The sequence below is a fragment of the Pleurodeles waltl genome, chromosome 6 (assembly GCF_031143425.1).
Source record: "Pleurodeles waltl isolate 20211129_DDA chromosome 6, aPleWal1.hap1.20221129, whole genome shotgun sequence".
NCBI classification, from domain to species: Eukaryota; Metazoa; Chordata; class Amphibia; order Caudata; family Salamandridae; genus Pleurodeles; species Pleurodeles waltl.
The window spans coordinates 1504394969-1504416152 of record NC_090445.1 but is presented as its reverse complement, the minus strand read 5'-3'; the positions used below and the strand labels follow the sequence as shown (position 1 = coordinate 1504416152).

At 40.7% G+C, this 21184-nt stretch overlaps 1 protein-coding gene across 2 annotated transcripts in view; it reads left to right on the top strand.

The window, feature by feature from the left end:
- RER1 (retention in endoplasmic reticulum sorting receptor 1) overlaps positions 1–8483 on the top strand; it is a 93849-nt gene extending 85366 nt beyond the window's left edge. For both annotated transcript variants that reach the window (XM_069240987.1, XM_069240988.1), the window contains exon 7: positions 7288–8483. In XM_069240987.1, coding sequence (XP_069097088.1) covers positions 7288–7377 — 90 coding nt within the window. In that variant the 3' untranslated portion in view covers positions 7378–8483. The remainder of the gene's footprint in view (positions 1–7287) is intronic.
- The last annotated feature ends 12701 nt before the right edge of the window (positions 8484–21184 follow it).

Here is a 21184-nt window from a genome sequence, read left to right as displayed (position 1 = left end):
GGAAGCATGAGATCTCCAGTTTGATCATTAGATGCGCTGGAGATCCGGATTTGATTGATTTCCCACAAGATAGAACGCCCATGACAAACTTGCCAGGGACCTGGAAACGGGGGGGGTGGGGCTGTTGGTGAATGCATTGCTTAGAAGGTACATCCTGATTTCCAAGTGTGGAGAGCTCAACCTGGACCTTCTTGCAACTCACAAAAACAAGAGATGCAAGTATTTTAGCAGCAGCTTTTTGCAAACACTTTTCTTCAATTCCTCTTGATCTCGAGAGATCATTCGTAAGATGAAGAGGGGACCATATATCCTTATCCTAAAAGCCCTGGCATGGTTGAGATACTTTGGGTATGGTTCTCCCACAGAACCTAGGAACCATCCAACTCCTTTGTTGAAAATGAATAGTCAATGTTTGCACCACAATCACGTCTTTCTGTTTAACAGCTTGGTTCCTGCATAATTTGCAACAACATATTCGCAAGTGCTTTGACTTTATTAACTGCTAAAATCTACTTATTTTGTTGGATTAACTTTTGCCTTTGGAGTGCTAATCAAATTCTTCTCAGCCACATGGATTTCTATTGTATTTGTTAACCTTGTCTAAACCAGTCTTAAAGACAGCTATATTACAGTATGTCTTTTCAGTAATATCATGGTTCCACACCTAAAATTCTTCATTGCTGTTTTTGTACTCCATCAATTCATGAAGTGCCTTGCAAGAACTTTTCTCCAGACTGCCGAGAAACGTAACCAAATACTGCCAAAGCTCCTGGGTTCTTACTCTTAGCTTATTCAATAGATGAACATCAAATATACATCCACGAAAGACACTTTGCTTCTGACACTTATTTCTTCCAGATGAGTTATAGAAGTATAAGCTTCCACAGTGAAGAATCCATGTTTTTGTTTTTTAAATTACAAAGTCACATTATGTACAGTGCCTAACTTTATAAGAAAGGTTCCATAGCACTTTCGCCTCAGCATGCCTATGATCTTGTGTTTGTTTTCTCCCCAAACTTTCCAGGCAAGCAGGATGCGGCCTCCACTTCTTAGATTTGTTATTGTGCTTCACATTCTTTCTCCATAAAATCAAAGGCTTCCATCTTTCCGACTAGTTGTTTGTGTCCTTCTGTTACCCTTACAAATAACGCTCACTGACACAGGATAATCCATGCTAGAACTGTGCTTCATTGCTTTCTGCCACCTTACTTAATTTCATTTATTTAACAGTGTTATTGTGTGCTCTGGCACCAATGTGAGTAATATGGTGCTTTAAAACAACCTTGAACTTGAATCAGACAAAGGAAGATTTAATAGTGCGTCATCAGCATACTTGTGAATGGAGATGCCCGCCTATGCCACAAGGTATATTGCCAGGCCGAACATAGATGTTCAATACCTACAAATAAAAAATAGACACCTGGAGCTCTCTGAATATCATGGGGAAAGGGCGAGACTTGACACAACACGTGTACAAACTAAGAAAGCCTCTCAGGAAGGGGGAAAACGAAAACAAAACTTGACTTTCTAAATCAACTTTGTCATACATGTCTGGGAGTTAAAAGAAGACCAAAAAGAAGAGACAAGCTCCTCATTCTCCTCTTTCTATATCTAGTATGGGGACAGTGTTGCAGATCTTCTGAAGTATGGCTATTTCGTTGCTGCATACATGACCAATACCATATAGTAGATAAAATCACGACAATTGTGCTGTGGAAAATGGTTTATTGCACGCCTCTCCTAGAACATGGCTAATCTGTCTGCCTGTGATCAGACAGAGGTTTTTGAGCTAGAAAGGGTCAAGAGAAAAACAATTTTGCAAATTGATAAGCTTTCTTCAAGGAGTGCCCAAATCATTATATTGGAGACTCAATTGCTTCCTCTGGTAACAACACTCCAATATCAGGTTGCTATCTTTCATCTTGCCCAGCAACTTCTAAAAGATTGTGATTGCAGAGGCTCCATTGTGTAATTTTTCTTTGGGTTATTCATCTTCTGTATGTGGCTTCATACTTGCGATGTTTTCACCAGAATTTGAGCTTCCTTCCTATATTTGCTGTTCACTTTGGGCACATTCGTCCTGCATCCTTTTATTAGGCACAGCTTCAGTGTTCAATTTATTTGATCTTAAAGGCTTGCAAACTGTACTAGCTCTCATTAACTTTTCACACCCCAGTTCATTTCTTGAACCCTCCTTAATATTGGTGATTATTGCATTTAAGGATTAAAGTCAAGTGTGTTTGTCAAAGTGCTCCAGAAACAGGCCTCATCCCATTTTGGTATTTGTTATGTTGATTTGTATAGTGCACTAATCACCAGAGAGGGTATCCAGCTGCTTTGGCAGCTGTGTAGGTTTGTGGTCCCCAAATTGCTTATTCGAAGAACCAGGTCTTCAGCTTCTTGCGGAACTCAACAAGTGAGGAGGAGGCTGTAATGTGTTGAGGGAAGTCGTTCCCTGTTTCGAGTGAGATGTAGGCAAATGAGCGACCTCCAGTTTTGCTTTTGTGGATCCTGAGAGGGTGTGCGAATAAGAGTGAGGCAGATCATAGATGTCTGGTGAGCTGCTGAAAGTGTATGCTGCTTTTCAGGTATTCTGGTCCTGTGTTGTGTAGGGTTTTGTATTTGTGCTTGAGAAGTTTGAATTGTCTGTACTTGTGAAAGAGAAGCCAGTGAAGTTCCTGACGTTCGGTGTGATGTGGGTGTAGTGTGGGAGGTAGAAAATGAGTCTTGCAATGCTGTTTTAGGTGGTCGAATGTCGTCAATAGCTGTGATGAGTGCCATTTTCATACTGTGGTTCTTTCTGAATCATGATTGAGCGTTGTCTAGAAGATGAAGTGTGAGATGGGTTGTGAGTTGCTTGTTGATGGCTTCACTTTGGCTGGATTGGCGAGCAGGGAGATGAGTCAGAAGTTGCTCATTTGATTCAAGTCGGCTGCGGCATCTTGAGAAGGGTCTTGATTTCTGCAAGTTTCCATTCACCTAGGAAAGAGGCGGGTGTGATGAAGGTGGTGTTGATGCGGGTCCGGGTGGTGCTGTTTGGCAAGGTTCCCAGTTTGTAGATGTGGTTGGGGTGAAGGGGTGGGCATGAGTCTGTTGGGCCCCCTGAGTGGCAGGTCCGCATGATAACCACTGTGTTTTTTCCAGTGAGAGTTGTCCATTCAGTCAGGTGGCTGTCTTGGTTGGTGAAGGATAGGTTACTGAAGAGTTTTATGGGGTTAGATTGGTTGCAAAGTTGCTGTTTCCAATTTTGCTCTGGAATAAGTTGGTTAGGTTGTCACAGAGTTGTTGTGAGGCACCCATGTTGTTGACAGTGGCTGTCGACAAGGGGAAAACCTTGACTATCGAGAAGATCTCTTTGCAGCTTTTGGAGCAGCGGGCCACTAGTACCTCTTTCTTAGAAGCTATCACCAGCAAGTAAGAGACACCGAGTGAAGACTCGTAGGTAGTTCTGTTGGTGGTGTCGTGGTTGGTTCTTCATTTCTGTTCTAGCTATTTACAATGTGGTTTAGTATCTCAGAAGTCTTCTGTGTGCAAGCTGGCCTGCTTGATCTACTTTGCTTGTTGGGTTTAATGAGTGCTAGACAGTCTGCATAGTTCTTGGTCCTGTTGAAGTTTTTGATGTCCTTGTCAAAGTTGCCTATGAGGTTAGGGTGATCCGTGCTGAGGTGCTGGGCCAGTCTGCTTCTGTGATTTCACCCCAGCTGCGGCTTGGAATGCTGAACCTGGTAAGGGTGTTGACTTGACTGGTGTTGGTCTGGAAGTGGATGATGGAGCGGTCAGTACATATGAGTAGTGTGGTGGACTTGCATTTGATGCTGTCACTTGTGGTGAAGATGGTGTCCTGCGTGTCCCGGGTCTAGGGACCTAGGGAGTGCTGCAGAGTATCACTGGGTGGTGATCGGACCAGGGTTCCTGGCACTGGGCACGGTCCAGGCATGGGTGTGCGCAAATGAGCCTGCTTTCGGCACATCTGCTGTGCTGCCGTGTTGCAGCTGCCCTAAAGTAGGTTCTGGGAGAGATGAGGATTGGAGGATGCTGTGATGTCCTTTCCTATGCTGATGGTTGATGGGAAATGAAGACCTTTTACTTGCCTTACTTTTTTTAAGACAGTTGTGGCAGCAAAACCATTAGTGTCACTTCCTTCTCAGATGGATAATAAGAAATGACACTTCCTGTGCAGGTGGATGATGGGAGATCCAGTGGTCACTTCCTGTGCTAATGGGTGATGGGAAATAAAGTCCTCTTATTTTATTTAGGCTTCTGGGCTCTGACTTACCAAGTAGTTAGAATACAGCATAGCCTCCAGTGTGTAGGACCTTAATTCAGAATGTAAACCTGTCAAACTCAGCATTGGCAAATACCTCCTTCACAAAATGTCCTGGCTGCACTAGTATGCTGGAATGTGCAAAAGGCAATCTCACTCCCTGTACCTTTGCCTGATGCTGTATGGTAATACAAAGACCTTCCCCTCATACTTGCATCTCAGATATAGTATTGACTCCAGGGAGGTCTGAGACTACAAAACTCTTCAAGACAAGTTAGAACTCTGTCTTTTAAGGCAAACACGTGTATTGGGGTGGGGCGAGTAAGTACATTCATTTCTTCCACCAAATCTTGTGGAAAATAAATAGTTTGGACTGAATACCAGTAAGGAGGCCATCCTACAGCAGATCCCTATATAAACACCTTCCTACACTTCAGATAGGAGTCTGTTTGCAAGGGGTGGCAATGTGGTGACAACCAGAGTCTTGGGTGTTTCTTCATTGAGACATTCATTGCAAGATTATTGACTTAATAGATTTAAAAAAACTTGCTTGCTATTTTTGCACGTGCATTTCTTCAGCAGTGTAAATTTAGAGTGGTTGTTGCTAGGTCTTTGAGTGTAATTGACTTAGCTTCTCCTCACACTTCAGCTTTCTGGTCCTTACAAGCTTTAAACACTTTCAAGACTTTCAAATAAGGGTAGATCTTACAAACTAAGGCTCCTTTTCAGCCTAATAGGCACATATTTCTCTTTGAAGCACACACGTGGACTCCACCAATAAGTTAGTGAGACTCTGAAGGCTCTTGTAGTGGTTCAAACATTCCTTCATTTAGTTGCTAAATAACAAGAGTGGTTGAAGGCCAGGAATTTGAGTCTCATGTACTTATTTTTTTCTCTTAAACCATTTCACATTGTTTTGCAGGTTATGCCTCCATGTGTCTACATACTTCCAGTGCACCTTTAAAGATGCAAGTACAATCACTTGAAGTGCCTTAGATTTGGAATTGTTGGTGTTAATTGCCAATAAAATTTCCTCCAATTTGGTTATGCTGTCCCTTGAGTGTTTACCAAGGGGCTTCTAATGGTGACATCCTACCACAATCATCACCATCTATACTAACTGGAGGGCTAGTTAATCATAAGGCCAACTCTTTGAGGCTTTATCTAGTTTTCAGGGTCCGTATGGCACTGTTAAATGGGGTACTCATATAGCATCACAAGAAAGTGTTTTTCCATTTAAAAATGGGCTTCAATTTATCACAGCTGTTCTGCACTCCACCTTAAGATGATCCTGCCTTGCAAGGAGACACGTGTACAATTTTTGGGAAGGCAGGGCTATTGCCTGGTGCTTTTAGAGTAAGTATTCACAAATTAGCCTACCAACTGAGGGTAATATAATCCCACTTTTTCTTTGTGTGACTTTGAGTGCCACAGGAAGGAAACATCAGGAATCTGTAGTCCGGGAACACCACCATAAAAACACTATTGGACGGCTTGTGTTCAGGCTGTAACCATTTTAGTCTCATAAGCTAATGTTAGCATATCAACCTGTTTTACCGGAAATAAATGTCCTGTCATCATAATCTTTCCGATTCTCCAAAACACAACAACGTTTTAGCCTAACAAGAACTTTTGTACCTGCAATCATTCTGTGTGCCACCTATAACTTTTAAAGGACCATTTAATTTATTACAGTTCACTTTCAAGGAATCTTAAATACTGATGCAGACAAATTGAATTTGTTACATCGCATTCCCCACAAATGTTGACTAGCCTCTTGTTTTTAACTTAGGTGTTTTTTTTGTTTTTGTTTTTTTTATACTAGAAATCATTCTGAATGTTCTCTTTAATGCCTTTAGCTGGGGGACCTAGGGAAAAAAATACCTGACTTAAGAAGCTGTTTCTGCGTTTTTCCTTACATGTATAATGCAATGGACCTTACAGTAATTCAAAAATAGGTGTGCCTCTCCCCAGTATTTCGGTGCTTTTATTCCTGTCTCAGAACGTATTGCTGAACCTTTAATTAAATATTCGCCACATGTCCTAGGAGCAAGCATGATATTCCATTCTTCCCTCCCAGTGCTGAACGTTTAAGCCTACTATGTAGATAGCTACCTTATATTGTCTCGAAATCTCTCAAAAGCCTGAATGAAAAGCACCCTACAAAGAAATTAATGGCTGTCGTTTTGTCATGCGTTTTTTGCTGAAGGTGATACATCTTTTCACTACACCTGTTGATGAGCACCGATATCTAGTGATTACTCCATGTAAACATTCACGTTTTCTTCTGCCCCATATTCTAGTATTCCAGCAGACTTTTTTTTAATAAAGAAATTAATTCATTTTTGATTTTTGCTACACTTGAACCTCTAGAAATCAGATATCGTAGAGGCACAAAGATCTTGTTAAGGCTAAATCCTACAGAACATGTTTGAACCGATTGTAATGTCTTACATGGACTTTTTGTCTTTTAACAGTGGGCTTCATTAGAAACACCAGTGCTTTACAATTTGAAATCCTTATTTTTGGTTTGCTGACAATACCTTAAACTTTTTTGTAGTCTACAGACAATACGTAGAATTAAACCGATCTGAAATGTGAGGCTCTTATGTAATCTGTTGGCGTGAAAATTTCCATTTAGGTGACAAAGGCAGTCAAGTTGTAGGAGGAGCAGAAGTTCGTTCTTGGTAGCGAGTGCAGTGAATATATACAACCACCCTTTTGGAGGTGTGACGGTGCAAAGTCAAGAAAGCAAATCATAAGGTTTGGTACTGACACAAGAAATTAATCCCGGTGTAAGAGTGAATAAAGATGTTCAAGAGACTATTGTGTTGCAAGAGGACAGGAAAGGACAATAGTAGACATCTCTAGTTATTTCTTTCTCACATTTTTTTTTTTTAGGAATCTGTCAGTACGGGTTAGATGTATTATTTTAGGAAATGGACTGGCCAAATTGGCCTTGTTATTTTTTTGTGTTTGTGCAGCTGCGGCAGACATCTAACCCTATTTAATTTTTTTTACAGCACATGATCAAATACAGATATATCCCGTTCACGCACGGCAAGAGGAAGTACAAAGGAAAGGAAGAGGTGGGGAAGCCATTCTCCAGCTAGATGAAACAATTGACTTTCTTATGTACAATTAAAGGAAAAGAACAGTTTTGAGCCATTGTAAAAATGCCTTTTTATTCACAAAACCGAAAATGACAGAGCTAATGATGTGGTTTATTTTTATTTCTTGTTCGAATAGCTTTAGTTGTATGGAATATCTGAAATGGTACCACCCGGTAACTGGCATTTCAACCATGTCTAAAGTGGTGAATACTCCATAGAAGCAAGCCACATTCATTTTAACAGCACCTGAAGAAGCCTCGGAATTGTTAGTATTCTGTGGCACTAGTACTTCAGGATTACTTCACAGTTGCGGGTTTGTTTAAAAAAAAAATAAGAAGAAGAAGAAGAAGAAAAAGTCTGACCTCACAGTCTACCGCAGTGTTGTCTCTGCCATGGTGTCCTCGGAATAATCCACTAACCTGTGGGGAGTTTTCATGACCACAGTGGAAAGGAATGAAGAGGCACCCCTTTGCAAACTGGGTGTGGTAGTTCCTGCTTTAGAATGTGTGCAAAAGAAATTACATCAGTTGTGAACGTCGGCTACTAACGATATTAAAAAGTTATTATTACTGCTCTTTTTGAACGAGGAGTCCCACACTTTTAGTGGAATTAAGAACTGAAACAAGTGTTAGATTTTTAATATGTTTTTCTTGTATTCTCCATTTGGTTCAAATGCCAGTTTCACCATTGCGCTAACTGCGTGATGCTGAAATTGTGCCCTTTTAATAATGGTTCAAAACTCTGTTCTTGATGGTATAATTTTGCTTGAGGGCCTGGATACACCTATATATAAATATATTTTAATTATTAGTTGAGATTATTTTCACATTTATTTCTTTGATAAAAAAGTTTTTTGTTTATTTTTTCTGATTAACTTAAGTTTATTTTGTGCAGCCCCTCGAGGCATTTTAACACACACACAAACACAACAGTGACAAAAAAAGTGTTTGAGGGTTTGAATGCTGCTTTTTCCATTTTTTATGAAAAATTGAGACAACTATATGACCTGCATGTATACGTTTTTTCGATGTGGTACAACTATAAAAAGAGATGATTTTATTAAGTGACTTTTTCATTCCAAACTTTATTAAAGACAGTGACTCCTTTCTCGTCTCATATATTTATGGACCATGAAGTTACTACAGATTTAAATTATGCTTGATTATTTAAGAAGTTTGTAGATTTGTGTACTCTTGGGTACCACCACTAACCATGATCCAGGGATTCATTTCAGGTGGTACATGCAATTGGGATAATTTTATTTTCGAGTGGCCTTGCTAGTGCACTTTTACTAGGTCAGTTGGATTTATGTGCGTCTTTTTCTGTGGCTCAGAGTGAAACGCCATACATCAACCTCGCTGAATCATATTTCAATTCTGAATGAAAACATTTCCCTTAAAGATAATAATTTTACCTTTTTGTTTTAAATCTGATTTTTTTTTCTTAGCCCCATCTTTGGGTGCATCTGCTCAAAGGGTATTCAGATGCCGAACTAAAGTGGAATTGTGCTTCAAGTTAATTACTGAAGCAGCACCCTGGCAGTACAGAAATGTGTCTGCCTTTTTTTCCTAGTATGCTGTAAACCCCTTGTATTAAGTTAGCAACAACTGTGCTGCAATAATCATTGGATACACGTGGGTAAAGCAGCATTTTATTCTTTAACAGCAAACGTACTCACTGTGAACCATTCGATTTACAAACCGTGGGTAAAACGGGACACAAAAATTATGTTCATTGGATCAACCAGAACATTTCGAAGCATCGTGAAAGATTAAGAAAGATGAAATGCTTCTATCTCAGTGTAATTATTTTTACTGACACTGATAAATTAGTAAAATTGTGAAACATTCTACAGTGTTTCAGTTTATGTGGCTTTTCTGTGCCTAGTTAATAATACTGTATATTCTCTGTAAGTCATTTAATGGTTTTTGAAGTTTTGGGTAACCCCTCAGCTAGTAAGACACAGTTCATACTGAACCTTGATTCCAAGGTGAAATTCCTCAAGTGGTAAGATTATCATGTGGAAAATGCATTTTTTAGCTCCGCTCTGCAGAGTTTTTTGCCGTTTTCTTTTATTGTTCAAAGTATTAAAGCCAGTCACTCAAAATTCAGTTTATTCGGGAATTGATCCCATTAAATCATACACATAGAATCACATAAAATCACATCTGTGTATACACAAATGTTAAATAAAATAACAGCCAAAATGTTAAGTCAACTACCGTAAATAAAATTCACATCCTATTTCTGGATCAAAATTGTCCGTTTTGTGTGCCACATCGATGTTAAAAAAATGTTGCTACCTACAGTAATTCCCTGTGTATCAGTTCTCAAAATTTTCAAAGCAAGCATGTATTGAGCCACCCAAATCAGTCGGCATATTGAAGCAATTCATTTCTTATAAGCATTGGAGTAGGCACTATAAGAGACCAGGAGATGTACCACTGCCTCAGGTTCAGACTTACAAGCCCGGCTTATGTTGTCAATAAATGAGCAATTTCCATTTGCTACAAAAGCCTTTTACAAAGTCCAGTATCTGAACGTAAAATACAGTGGCTTCACAAGTGTTGGAGTAGTTGTATCTAAGAGTGGCTCAAATTCTGTTACACAAATTTGAAATCTAAAAATGCGCTAGTAAGTGACCCATGTCTCAAATTGGCCAGGACCTGTTCCATTATGCGTGCCCAATTCCTTTCTTTGATGTAATCTTTGGAGATGTGTGAGGCCTCCCTCGGGCTGTTCCAATGAGCTTCAAGGCAAAGAATGTGCCCTTGGGATAGTAAAAAAATTCAAGAAAGGTATACTTCCATGGCCATGAAGTTGTATAGCCCTGTCAGCTCCCAAATAGAGTAGAGTTTAAGTCTGTTTTGACTGTCCTGGGATTTTTTGTGTTAAGCACAGCGAATTGTGTAATTTCTACTTACTATTATTGAAGCATGAATGTTTTTGTAGAAAATAGCAGAGTTTTTGATGCACCTCTGCTTTACAACTCCGACTTTAAAATTATAATCTTATTTTTAGGTAGGTCTAGTCAAGGCATATTGAAATATCTGTGTATTTGGATTAAAGTCTACCACTCTATGAGTTGTGTGTAAGAAAAGCTACAACAACCACAGCTCTGGTTAGCGGAGTGTTTCAAATGGTCAACATACTTCCGTTCAGTGAGCCAATCCAGAAACATGTGGACGGGTACCCTCAGCATTATAGTGAACCCTGCTAGGACATTCAAATGGCATACACACGCTATGCTAATGCTGATCGCATAACATGTGAGGCGACATGTAAAGGTGAAACTAAAATATTTTCCTTAGAAGTAATTACTTTTTCGAGTAGGGCAATTTTAGTCCACTCTGGAAGAATCATATTTCAGCAGTGTGTATCTAAAGGATGCGTTTGGCATATTGCATGCATAATTTAATCCTGCTACATTTTTATTTTAAAGTATTATAAGGGACGCCCTAAGTGTTACAAATATGCACTGTCCAAGCAGTCATAAGGAAAGAAGACTGTGCATGTATAGATATATGTTTGTGTATGTGTGTATGTGTGTATGTATGTGTGTGTGTGTGTGTGTGTGTGTGTGTGTGTGTGTGTGTGTGTGTGTGTGTATATATATATATATATATATATATATATATATATATATATGTTCGATGGCATGTGTAGCTTCAGATACACATGCTGTGCATATCCCGCCATCTAGTGTTGGGCTCGGAGTGTTACATGTTGTTTTTCTTTGAAGAAGTCCTTTCGAGTCACAAGATCGAGGGACTCCTCCCATTTCGGCTCCATTGCGCATGGGCGTCGACTCCATCTTAGATTGTTTTCTTTCCGCCATCGGGTTCGGACGTGTTCCTCTACACTCCGTGTTTTGGTTCGGGAAATTAGTTAGATATCAGAAAAATTTGATGGTATTGTTTGCGTTCGGTATCGGGTTCGTTTACACAGATCGACACCGAATTTTGAAGAGCTCCGGTGGCCCTTCGGGGTTTCGGGTCCCCAGCGGGGCCTGGTCGGCCCGACCACGTGCGTCGACAAGACTAATGGAACGGACCCCATTCCGCTTCTGCCCCGAATGCCACAACAAGTATCCTTACACAGATCAACATTTGGTCTGTAACTTGTGTTTGTCTCCCGAACACAAAGAGGATACCTGTGAGGCCTGTCGAGCGCTTCGATCGAGGAAAACGCTAAGGGACCGGAGAGCGAGAAGACTTCAAATGGCGTTGGCGTCGGCGCCGTCAGGACATCATGACTTGGAGGAAGAAGAAACCTTCTCCATTGCTGACTCGGACGAGGCCGAAACAGAACAGACGCCGAAAACCGTGAGTAAAATCGCCCCAGCCAAAACTCAGTAAATTCATCAGAGCCCAGGGGACGCCACCGCCGGCAGGCCATGGCTTACCCCAAATTATCGGTGACCGTCCATCGGCACTGAAAAAGGGCACGCATGTGTCGAAGTCATCCGACTCCGGTCGAGATACCGGCACAGAAAAGACTTGACCCCGAGACATCGGGTCAGAACAATCTCGACATCGGGATACCGAGACGACTCGGCACCGAGAGATCGGAACACCGAAACACAAAAAAGTGGCTTCGGAGCCGAAAAAGATGGTGGAAAAGGTTTCGATCCCGAAACATCCGGCTTCGGAGCCGAAAACAAGTTCCTACACTGAGGAGCAAGGGCTTTCCACACAAATGCAAAGCCATAAATTCGGACAGGAACTAGAAGCAGGGGAGCCAGATTATACACAGAGAAGGCTCCATATCCAAAAGGAGACAGGGAAGATAAGAACTCGCCCTCCTATAAGGATGAAAAGGAAACTGGCTTTCCAAGAGAAGGATAAACCACCACAAGCAAAGGTGGCAAAACAAGTAACTCCGCCACCATCACCTCAGCGCTCACCGCAATCATCACCAATCGCTAGCCCACCGATGGTGCAGTCTCCAACACACACAAGCATGAGCCAAGGTGACCCAGATGCATGGGATCTTTATGATGCGCCTGTGTCAGATAACAGTCCTGACTGTTACCCAGCAGGACCATCACCACCTGAGGACAGTACGGCTTACACGCAGGTGGTGTCCAGAGCAGCTGCGTTTCACAACGTCACACTGCACGCTGAACCTATCGAAGATGACTTTTTATTTAATACTCTCTCATCCACACATAGTCAGTACCAGAGTCTTCCAATGCTAACGGGAATGTTGAAACACGCAAAGGAAATATTTCAAGAACCCGTGAAAGGCAGGTCTATTACTCCTAGGGTGGAGAAAAAGTACAAGCCTCCACCAACAGACCCTATGTACATTACACAGCAACTGACACCGGACTCAGTAGTAGTTGGCGCAGCACGTAAAAGGGCGAATTCACACACCTCCAGCGATGCACCACCACCCGACAAAGAAAGTCACAAGTTCGATGCAGCGGGGAAAAGAGTGGCAGCACAAGCAGCCAATCAATGGCGCATTGCGAATTCACAGGCTTTGCTGTCAAGATATGACAGAGCCCACTGGGATGAAATGCAACACTTTATTGAACATCTGCCCAAAGAATTCCAAAAATGTGCACAACAGGTGGTAGAAGAAGGACAAAGTATCTCAAATAACCAGATACGTTCAGCAATGGACGCTGCAGACACAGCTGCAAGAACTGTAAATACAGCGGTGACACTTCGGAGACATGCTTGGCTTCGCACCTCAGGATTCAAACCCGAAATCCAACAGGCTGTGCTTAATATGCCTTTTAATGGACAGCAGTTGTTTGGGCCGGAAGTGGACACTGCTATCGAGAAGTTGAAAAAAGATACAGATACGGCCAAGGCCATGGGCGCGCTCTACTCCCCACAGAGCAGAGGCACTTTTAGGAAAACACAATTTAGAGGGGGGTTTCGGGCTCAAACAACAGAACCCTCAACTTCACAAACCAGGCCCACATACCAGAGCCAGTATCAGAGAGGAGGCTTTTGGGGACAATACAGAGGGTGACAGTTCCCTAAGACTAGAGGGAAGTTCCAAAGTCCCAAGACCCCTCAAAACAAACAGTGACTTCAGTGTCACAAATCCCCAACATGTAACACCAGTGGGGGGGAGACTAACAGATTTTTACCAAAATTGGGAGGAAATAACAACAGACTCGTGGGTCCTAGCCATCATCCAACATGGCTATTGCATAGAATTCCTACAATTACCACCAAATGTGCTGCCAAAAACACACAACATGTCCAAACAACACATGTATCTATTACAGATAGAAGTCCAAGCGTTGTTACAAAAAGAGGCAATAGAACTAGTACCCAGTCATCAAAAAGGGACAGGGGTTTACTCACTGTACTCTCATACCCAAAAAGGACAAAACTCTAAGACCTATATTAGATCTCAGAACACTAAATCTTTACATCAAATCAGATCACTTTCACATGGCGACACTTCAAGACGTAATCCCCTTGCTCAAACAACAAGACTACATGACGACATTAGATTTCAAAGATGCGTACTTCCATATACCCATACATCCTTCACACAGGAAATACTTAAGGTTTGTATTCCAAGGAGTACACTACCAGTTCAAAGTGTTACCATTCGGAATAACAACAGCACCAAGGGTATTTACAAAATGCCTTGCAGTAGTAGCGGCACATATTAGAAGACAGCACATACACGTATTCCCGTATCTAGACGATTGGTTAATCAAAACCAACACCCAGAAACAGTGTCTTCAACACACAAAATACATCATAGAAACCCTTCACAAACTAGGGTTCTCACTAAACTACCAAAAATCACACTTACAGCCGTGTCAAATACAACAATACTTAGGAGCAACAATCAACACAAAAAAAAGGGATTGCCACTCCAAGTCCACAAAGGGTACAAGCATTCCAAAACGTAATACAAAGCATGCACCCAAACCAAAAGTATCAGGTAGAATTAGTGATGAAACTACTAGGCATGATGTCCTCATGCATAGCCATTGTCCCAAACGCAAGATTACACATGCAGCCCTTACAACAGTGCCTAGCAAGACAATGGACACAAGCACAGGGTCAACTTCAAGATCTAGTGTTGATAGACCGCCAAACACACACCTCACTTCAATGGTGGAATCCTGTAAATTTAAACCAAGGGCGGCCTTTCCAAGACCCAGTGCCTCAATACGTAATCACAACAGATGCTTCCATGGTAGGGTGGGGAGCACATCTCAACCAACACAGCATCCAGGGACAATGGGACACTCAGCAGAAACAACTTCACATAAATCAGCTAGAACTACTAGCATTGTTTGTAGCGTTGAAAGCATTTCAACCGCTAATAACCCACAAACACATTCTTGTCAAAACAGACAACAATGTATTACTTAAACAAACAGGGAGGCACACACTCATCACAACTGTGCCTCTTAGCACAGAAGATTTGGCATTGGGCGATTCACAATCACATTCGCCTAATAGCACAATACATCCCAGGAATTCAAAACCAAATGGCAGACAATCTCAGTCTAGATCACCAACAGATCCACGAATGGGAGATTCATCCACAGACACTGCAAACCTACTTCCAAAAGTGGGGAACACCACAAATAGACCTATTCGCAACAAAAGAAAACGCAAAATGCCAAAACTTTGCATCCAGGTACCCACAGCCTCACTCCAAAGGCAATGCGTTATGGATGAGTTGGTCAGGGATATTTTCTTACGCTTTTCCCCCCCTCTCCCACTCCTTCCGTATCTTGTAAACAAATTGAGTCAAAACAAACTCAAACTAATACTAATAGCACCAACTTGGGCACGACAACCTTGGTACACAACATTACTAGAGCTGTCAGTAGTGCCTCATATCAAACTACCAAACAGACCAGATCTGTTAACTCAACACAAACAGCAGATCAGACACCTGAGTCCAGCGTCGCTCAATCTAGCGATCTGGCTCCTGAAGTCTTAGAATTCGGACACCTAGACCTTACTCAAGAATGTATGGAGGTCATCAAACATGCTAGAAAACCTACTACAAGACATTGCTACGCAAATAAATGGAAACGATTTGTTTATTACTGTCAAAATAATCAAATTCACCCATTACACGCGTCCGCAAGAGACATTGTAAGCTACTTACTACACTTACAAAAATCTAACTTAGCTTTTTCGTCCATTAAAATACATCTCACAGCAATTTCAGCATATCTGCAAATTACACATTCAACGTCACTATTTAGAATCCCAGTCATAAAAGCATTTATGGAGGGTCTAAAAAGGATCAGTCCACCAAGAACACCACCAGTTCCTTCATGGAAGCTCAATATTGTATTAACGCAACTCATGGGTCCACCATTCGAACCCATGCACTCTTGCGAAATGCAATACTTAACCTGGAAAGTAGCCTTTCTAATAGCTATCACATCCCTCAGAAGAGTGAGTGAAATACAAGCCTTTACCATTCAAGAACTCTTTATACAAATACACAAACATAAAGTGGTTCTATGCACAAATCCCAAATTTTTGCCAAAAGTTATATCACCGTTCCACATAAACCAAACTGTGGAACTCCCAGTGTTTTTTCCACAACCAGACTCTGTAGCTGAAAGAGCATTACATACATTAGACATAAAAAGAGCTCTAATGTACTACATTGATAGAACAAAACAGCTTCGCAAAACAAAACAATTGTTTGTAGCTTACCAAAAACCTCATACAGGGAATCCAATATCCAAACAAGGCATTGCCAGATGGATAGTTATATGTATTCAAACCTGTTATGTTAAAGCTAAAAGAGAACTGCCTATTACACCGAAGGCACACTCCACTAGAAAGAAAGGCGCCACAATGGCCTTTCTAGGAAATATACCAATGACAGAAATATGTAAGGCAGCCACATGGTCTACGCCTCATACATTTACTAAACATTACTGCGTGGATGTGTTAACAACACAACAAGCCACAGTAGGACAAGCAGTACTAAGACCATTATTTCAGACAACTTCATCTCCTACAGGCTAAACCACCGCTTTTGGGGAGATAACTGCTTACTAGTCTATGCACAGCATGTGTATCTGCAGCTACAAATGCCATTGAACGGAAAATGTCACTTACCCAGTGTACATCTGTTCGTGGCATGAGACGCTGCAGATTCACATGCGCCCTCCCACCTCCCCGGGAGCCTGTAGCCATTATAAGTTGAATAAAATTCAACTTGTACATTTGAAAATTTGTAAATATAACACTTTGTCACATTATGTACATACATACTTACTCCATTGCATGGGCATTATTACTATATACGCAACTCCTACCTCACCCTCTGCGGGGAAAACAATCTAAGATGGAGTCGACGCCCATGCGCAATGGAGCCGAAATGGGAGGAGTCCCTCGATCTTGTGACTCGAAAGGACTTCTTCGAAGAAAAACAACTTGTAACACTCCGAGCCTCACACTAGATGGCGGGATATGCACGGCATGTGAATCTGCAGCGGCTCATGCCACGAACAGATGTACACTGCGTAAGTGACATTTTCCATATATATATATATATATATATATATATATATATATTATACTTTTAAACAGTTACACCGTACTTTCTACTTTAAGAATGTTTTTTTTTATTTTTTATTATTAAACCACACCTGAATTATTCATGTCTTAGTTGTGCTAAATAGAGTATAAACAAATCATCATGTGATGGAGAATTCAAAATTATAATTCAAGATATGCCTTGAAACACCACAATATATATATGTATATATTTTTTTTTTATTAAAGGGGCTCACCAGTCATTTTTAATCACCCGGCCAACGTGCCTGTTCTAATTCCTGAGCTTTACTCATGTTTACATTGGAGTCTCAATTATTTTTTTTTCCTGAGAGATTCTCTCTTAGGTTTTACATTTTGTCATGAGATGGTGATCATAGTGGACCAGTTAACCCAGAAGAGTGTTGTTTTCTGGTGACTCTTTTTCCAAAAATTGCCAAAATGTGTAAAAGATTTTTTTTTGTTTTCTTCTTATTACAAAATGCAATAAAATTTTGGGAGAAAGGTGTGTGGTTATTTTTTGAATGGTCAACATTTCAATTTAAAAAAACATCACATTCATCAAATATTTGTAACTTAATTGGCTTTAGTATTTTACCTACCTAGTAGTAAAGTCCTTAATAAGCTGTTTATAGTTTTTAAAATGGTACTAAATCATGGATCTGATTACATAAAGGTATTTGTGAATCCTTTTGAACAGAGGTGCGAAACCTCCTCCATTCACATCTGGAAAGTCATATGTTGTATTTCCCAAACATTAATTTACTATAGTAAACGGACTTTTCGCTTGTGATAATAACACCACTATGTGTGTTGTTACCTGTGAGAAACGTTGGTCCCAGGTTGGGCTGGAAAACACAGTCTCCACCACCTGCATTTAGTTGGATTTACACCATTATAAGGCAAAAGTAAGTGTGTATCCAGGGTCCAAATAGAGAGAAAATAGCCCACAATTGATGGATGATAGACGAAGGGTTTCCTTCATTGGGTAAGAGATGTTCAAAGTACAGAAATCGTTATCAAGTGCATTTCAATGTCGGGGAGCATTTTAAGTAGCACACAAATGTAGAGTAGCTTTTTACACATGCAGAAATGCTGTTTGCTGGAAACGCCCATCTCCTTGCCGTGTCTTTACCGGATCACACTTAATATGTGCATTATATTTGGAGTCAGGTTGCACACTGAACACGTTAATTTTAAGCCAATTTAAATTTTGTATTTCGAGAAACAGTTTTACTATGACCACATGTTCATTGTGTGCTATTACCCAACCTCAAAAAGGAACTCGGCAGTCATGCTCGCATTTCTTTCTCCAGACGCATTTTGAGTGTCCCCGAGGAACTTAAAATTGGTATTTTGGGACACCATATACTTGCAAAAAGCATGGCCGAGCCTAATACGTTCTGCCTTTTGGCTGATAATGCCGACATATTGACTTTGCCAAAGCTTTTTTGCTGTGACTTTTCAGTATCTGCAAAAAGAGAAAAAAAAAGTCTGTTAATACTGTCCATGAACCTTAAAAAAGTGTGATAACGTCAATACATGCATCTGTCATGTTGCCCAGCATAATGTATATGCGTGCATGCATCACCAAGCAATTGCGCGCCTACAGTATGATGATGATGATGCTGATGTGTTTTTTTCTTTTTAAAGTTACCGTTCCAAGATGGAAGACCGGAATCTTGGAGCCGTGCTTTAAAATTGAAAATTGAATGTGTACGAAAGCACATTTTGCAAAAAGGAGAAGCACTGCCGAAATTGCAGTAACTGGGCCATCCATTAAAAAAAAAAGATATTTTTAAAGAACCCGAACGAGAGGAGCGGGGGAGAAGTCACCATGATGGGGGCAATGGAATGGAATGGGAGGGGAGAAAGGTATCAGCAGAAGAACTTAAGATTTAAAGAGAAGAAAAAGAAAGTAAAAGCAAAAAAAACGGCAAATGAGGTTGGGAGGTAGCAACGAATAGTCTTGGGAGCTGGAGGAGGCAGCAACAGAGCACATAGGACTGTTTTTTTTCAGTGCTTAATTTGTATATTAAAACGTGCCGGTGCTCTAAGCCCTTCTCTTAAACAACGCGGCTGCTGCAATTAAATGTGGGAGCAGGGGTACTGAGGCAGCGTAATTCTAAAACCATCTCGGGCCTCTTCAATCCATTTAAAGCCACTCCTTGTCCCTGCAGCTAACTCCTACAGCTTTCTGCTTTCTCCCATTGTGACGCTTTTTCGTTTTTCTCTTCCTCCGTCTTTCCTATATGTGTCTTTTGCTCGCAGCAAATGCTTGGGGCAGAAGAATAATCACCGGCCCCCCACATTAAGTGCCGGTGCTCAGCACCGCAAACAACAAGCACAAATTAAGAACTGTTTTTTTTTTTTAGGAGCGAAACAGCACTCGAGTGTAGAGAAAGAAGTAGTTCCCTGAATGTAAGCACTAATTAGATACATTGCCATAACAAAGCTCCCAGCCATGAGCAATCCACGGGAAGTTTGAGCGTCAATATACATTCAGTGATTCTTAAGAGGATAGTTTGCAGAACGCAGGAGGACTCATTCGCCATCTTAGCAGCTCTGCTCTTTCCTCACAAAATGTTGATGAATTGATAAACGTTTCTTCAACACTGCATCACACCAAATGCAACATATTTCTGGACAAACAATTCCGAGACTATCAACAAAATGAAAATGTCATTGCAGCAATACCTATTTAACACAAGATGGACTAAATTTTCATGAATCTAACCACGTGTACTGTTATAATCCAATCTTTAAAAAATGGTGGTAATTTATTGGTTTTATGAAGCTCTTGGTTTACTACTTGTCTCTAAATTCCAGACTTTCGCATTTACATCTTGCTCAACTTGCGCTTCCTTGATTCTTGAGAACTGTGACCTAATAGTCATCCTCCAACCTATATGGAGTGTGGTTATACAGTTCCCAATTTTTTTGTAACCTCAGACATTTTAGTTGGTGAGTCAGAATAGCAACTTTCCTTCTTTATCTGCTTACTCATAGAAGTCTTGATGTGGGGCTGTTATAGTGTGGATGGGATTTGTACTGTGCACAGTGCTTAATTTGTGCTTGTTGTTTCTGGTGCAGAGCACCAGCACTTATGAGGAGGGCCTGCACTTATTTTTCTGCCTCAAGCATTTACTGTGAGCAAAAGACACATATGGGAAAGAAGGAGGAGGAGAAAAACAAAAAGTGTCACAATGGGAGAAAGCAGAAAGCTGCAAGAGTGAGCTGAGGGGGCAGGGAGTGGCTGTGAATGAATGGAAGAGGCCTGAGACAGCTTTAGGATTTAGGCTGCCTTAGTATTCAGTGTTCACACATTTAATTGCAGCAGCTGCGCGTTTAAGATGAGGGCTCTGGGCACTGCACGTTTTTATGTACTAATTAAGCACTGACCGTGCAGAAAGTCAGTGCAAACTCAAGTAGAAACTGCACTCAAGCGGATGGACCTTTTGTCCAGGGCTGAGGCTTAACATCAACAATTAAATGATACATTGATGATAGTGAAGCACATTTGGCCCTGCAAAGATGACAGACAGTTGTAGATATGCAAACCATTATGGTTTTTAACAGATTAGCAAATTTACAAACTTAAATCGTTCACATTCGTCATAAATCAAAGATCATCATGTAAGTCTGTTGTCAATATAACTCAAAAGTGATTCAAATACAAAACCGGACTGCCTAATGTCATATACAAATTGAGTAAATTTCAGTTTCCCCTGAAGGAAAAACCACTAATGTTAAGCTAAGAGCAATAATAAGGCTTCACCCTTTTCCCAGCCATCACACAATGGGAGCTTAAGCTGCCCGGCCTTCCAGAGATATCTCATAATAAGATGATACAACATGTTCACGCATAGGTCTGTAAATTTACTATTTACTGTCTATGGAATACCGATAACATTTATCACATACCTCAATTACTGTAGCTTTGCTCCTGAAAAGAGAGAAATGAGAGAAACACACAACAGCCAGAAATACATTCTAAATGAAGTCATGAGGTGTTTAAACGGAGGCCTACATTAAATATGAGTCACTTAACATGAACATCACTAACTAGGTTTAATTTTAAAGTGAAAATCACACTTTATATACGATGCATAGGTTAATATGTATATTAAACCAAAAGGAAAAATGGTAGCAGAGTTGCTAATTCACTCCTCTGACGACTCTGAGAGTCATCACATAAAACATTCATAAGTCTCCTTCATGACTGAATTTCAAATTCCCGTTGTTGATCTTAGTTGTTTATGTTTAGACTCCTCTAAGTCTCT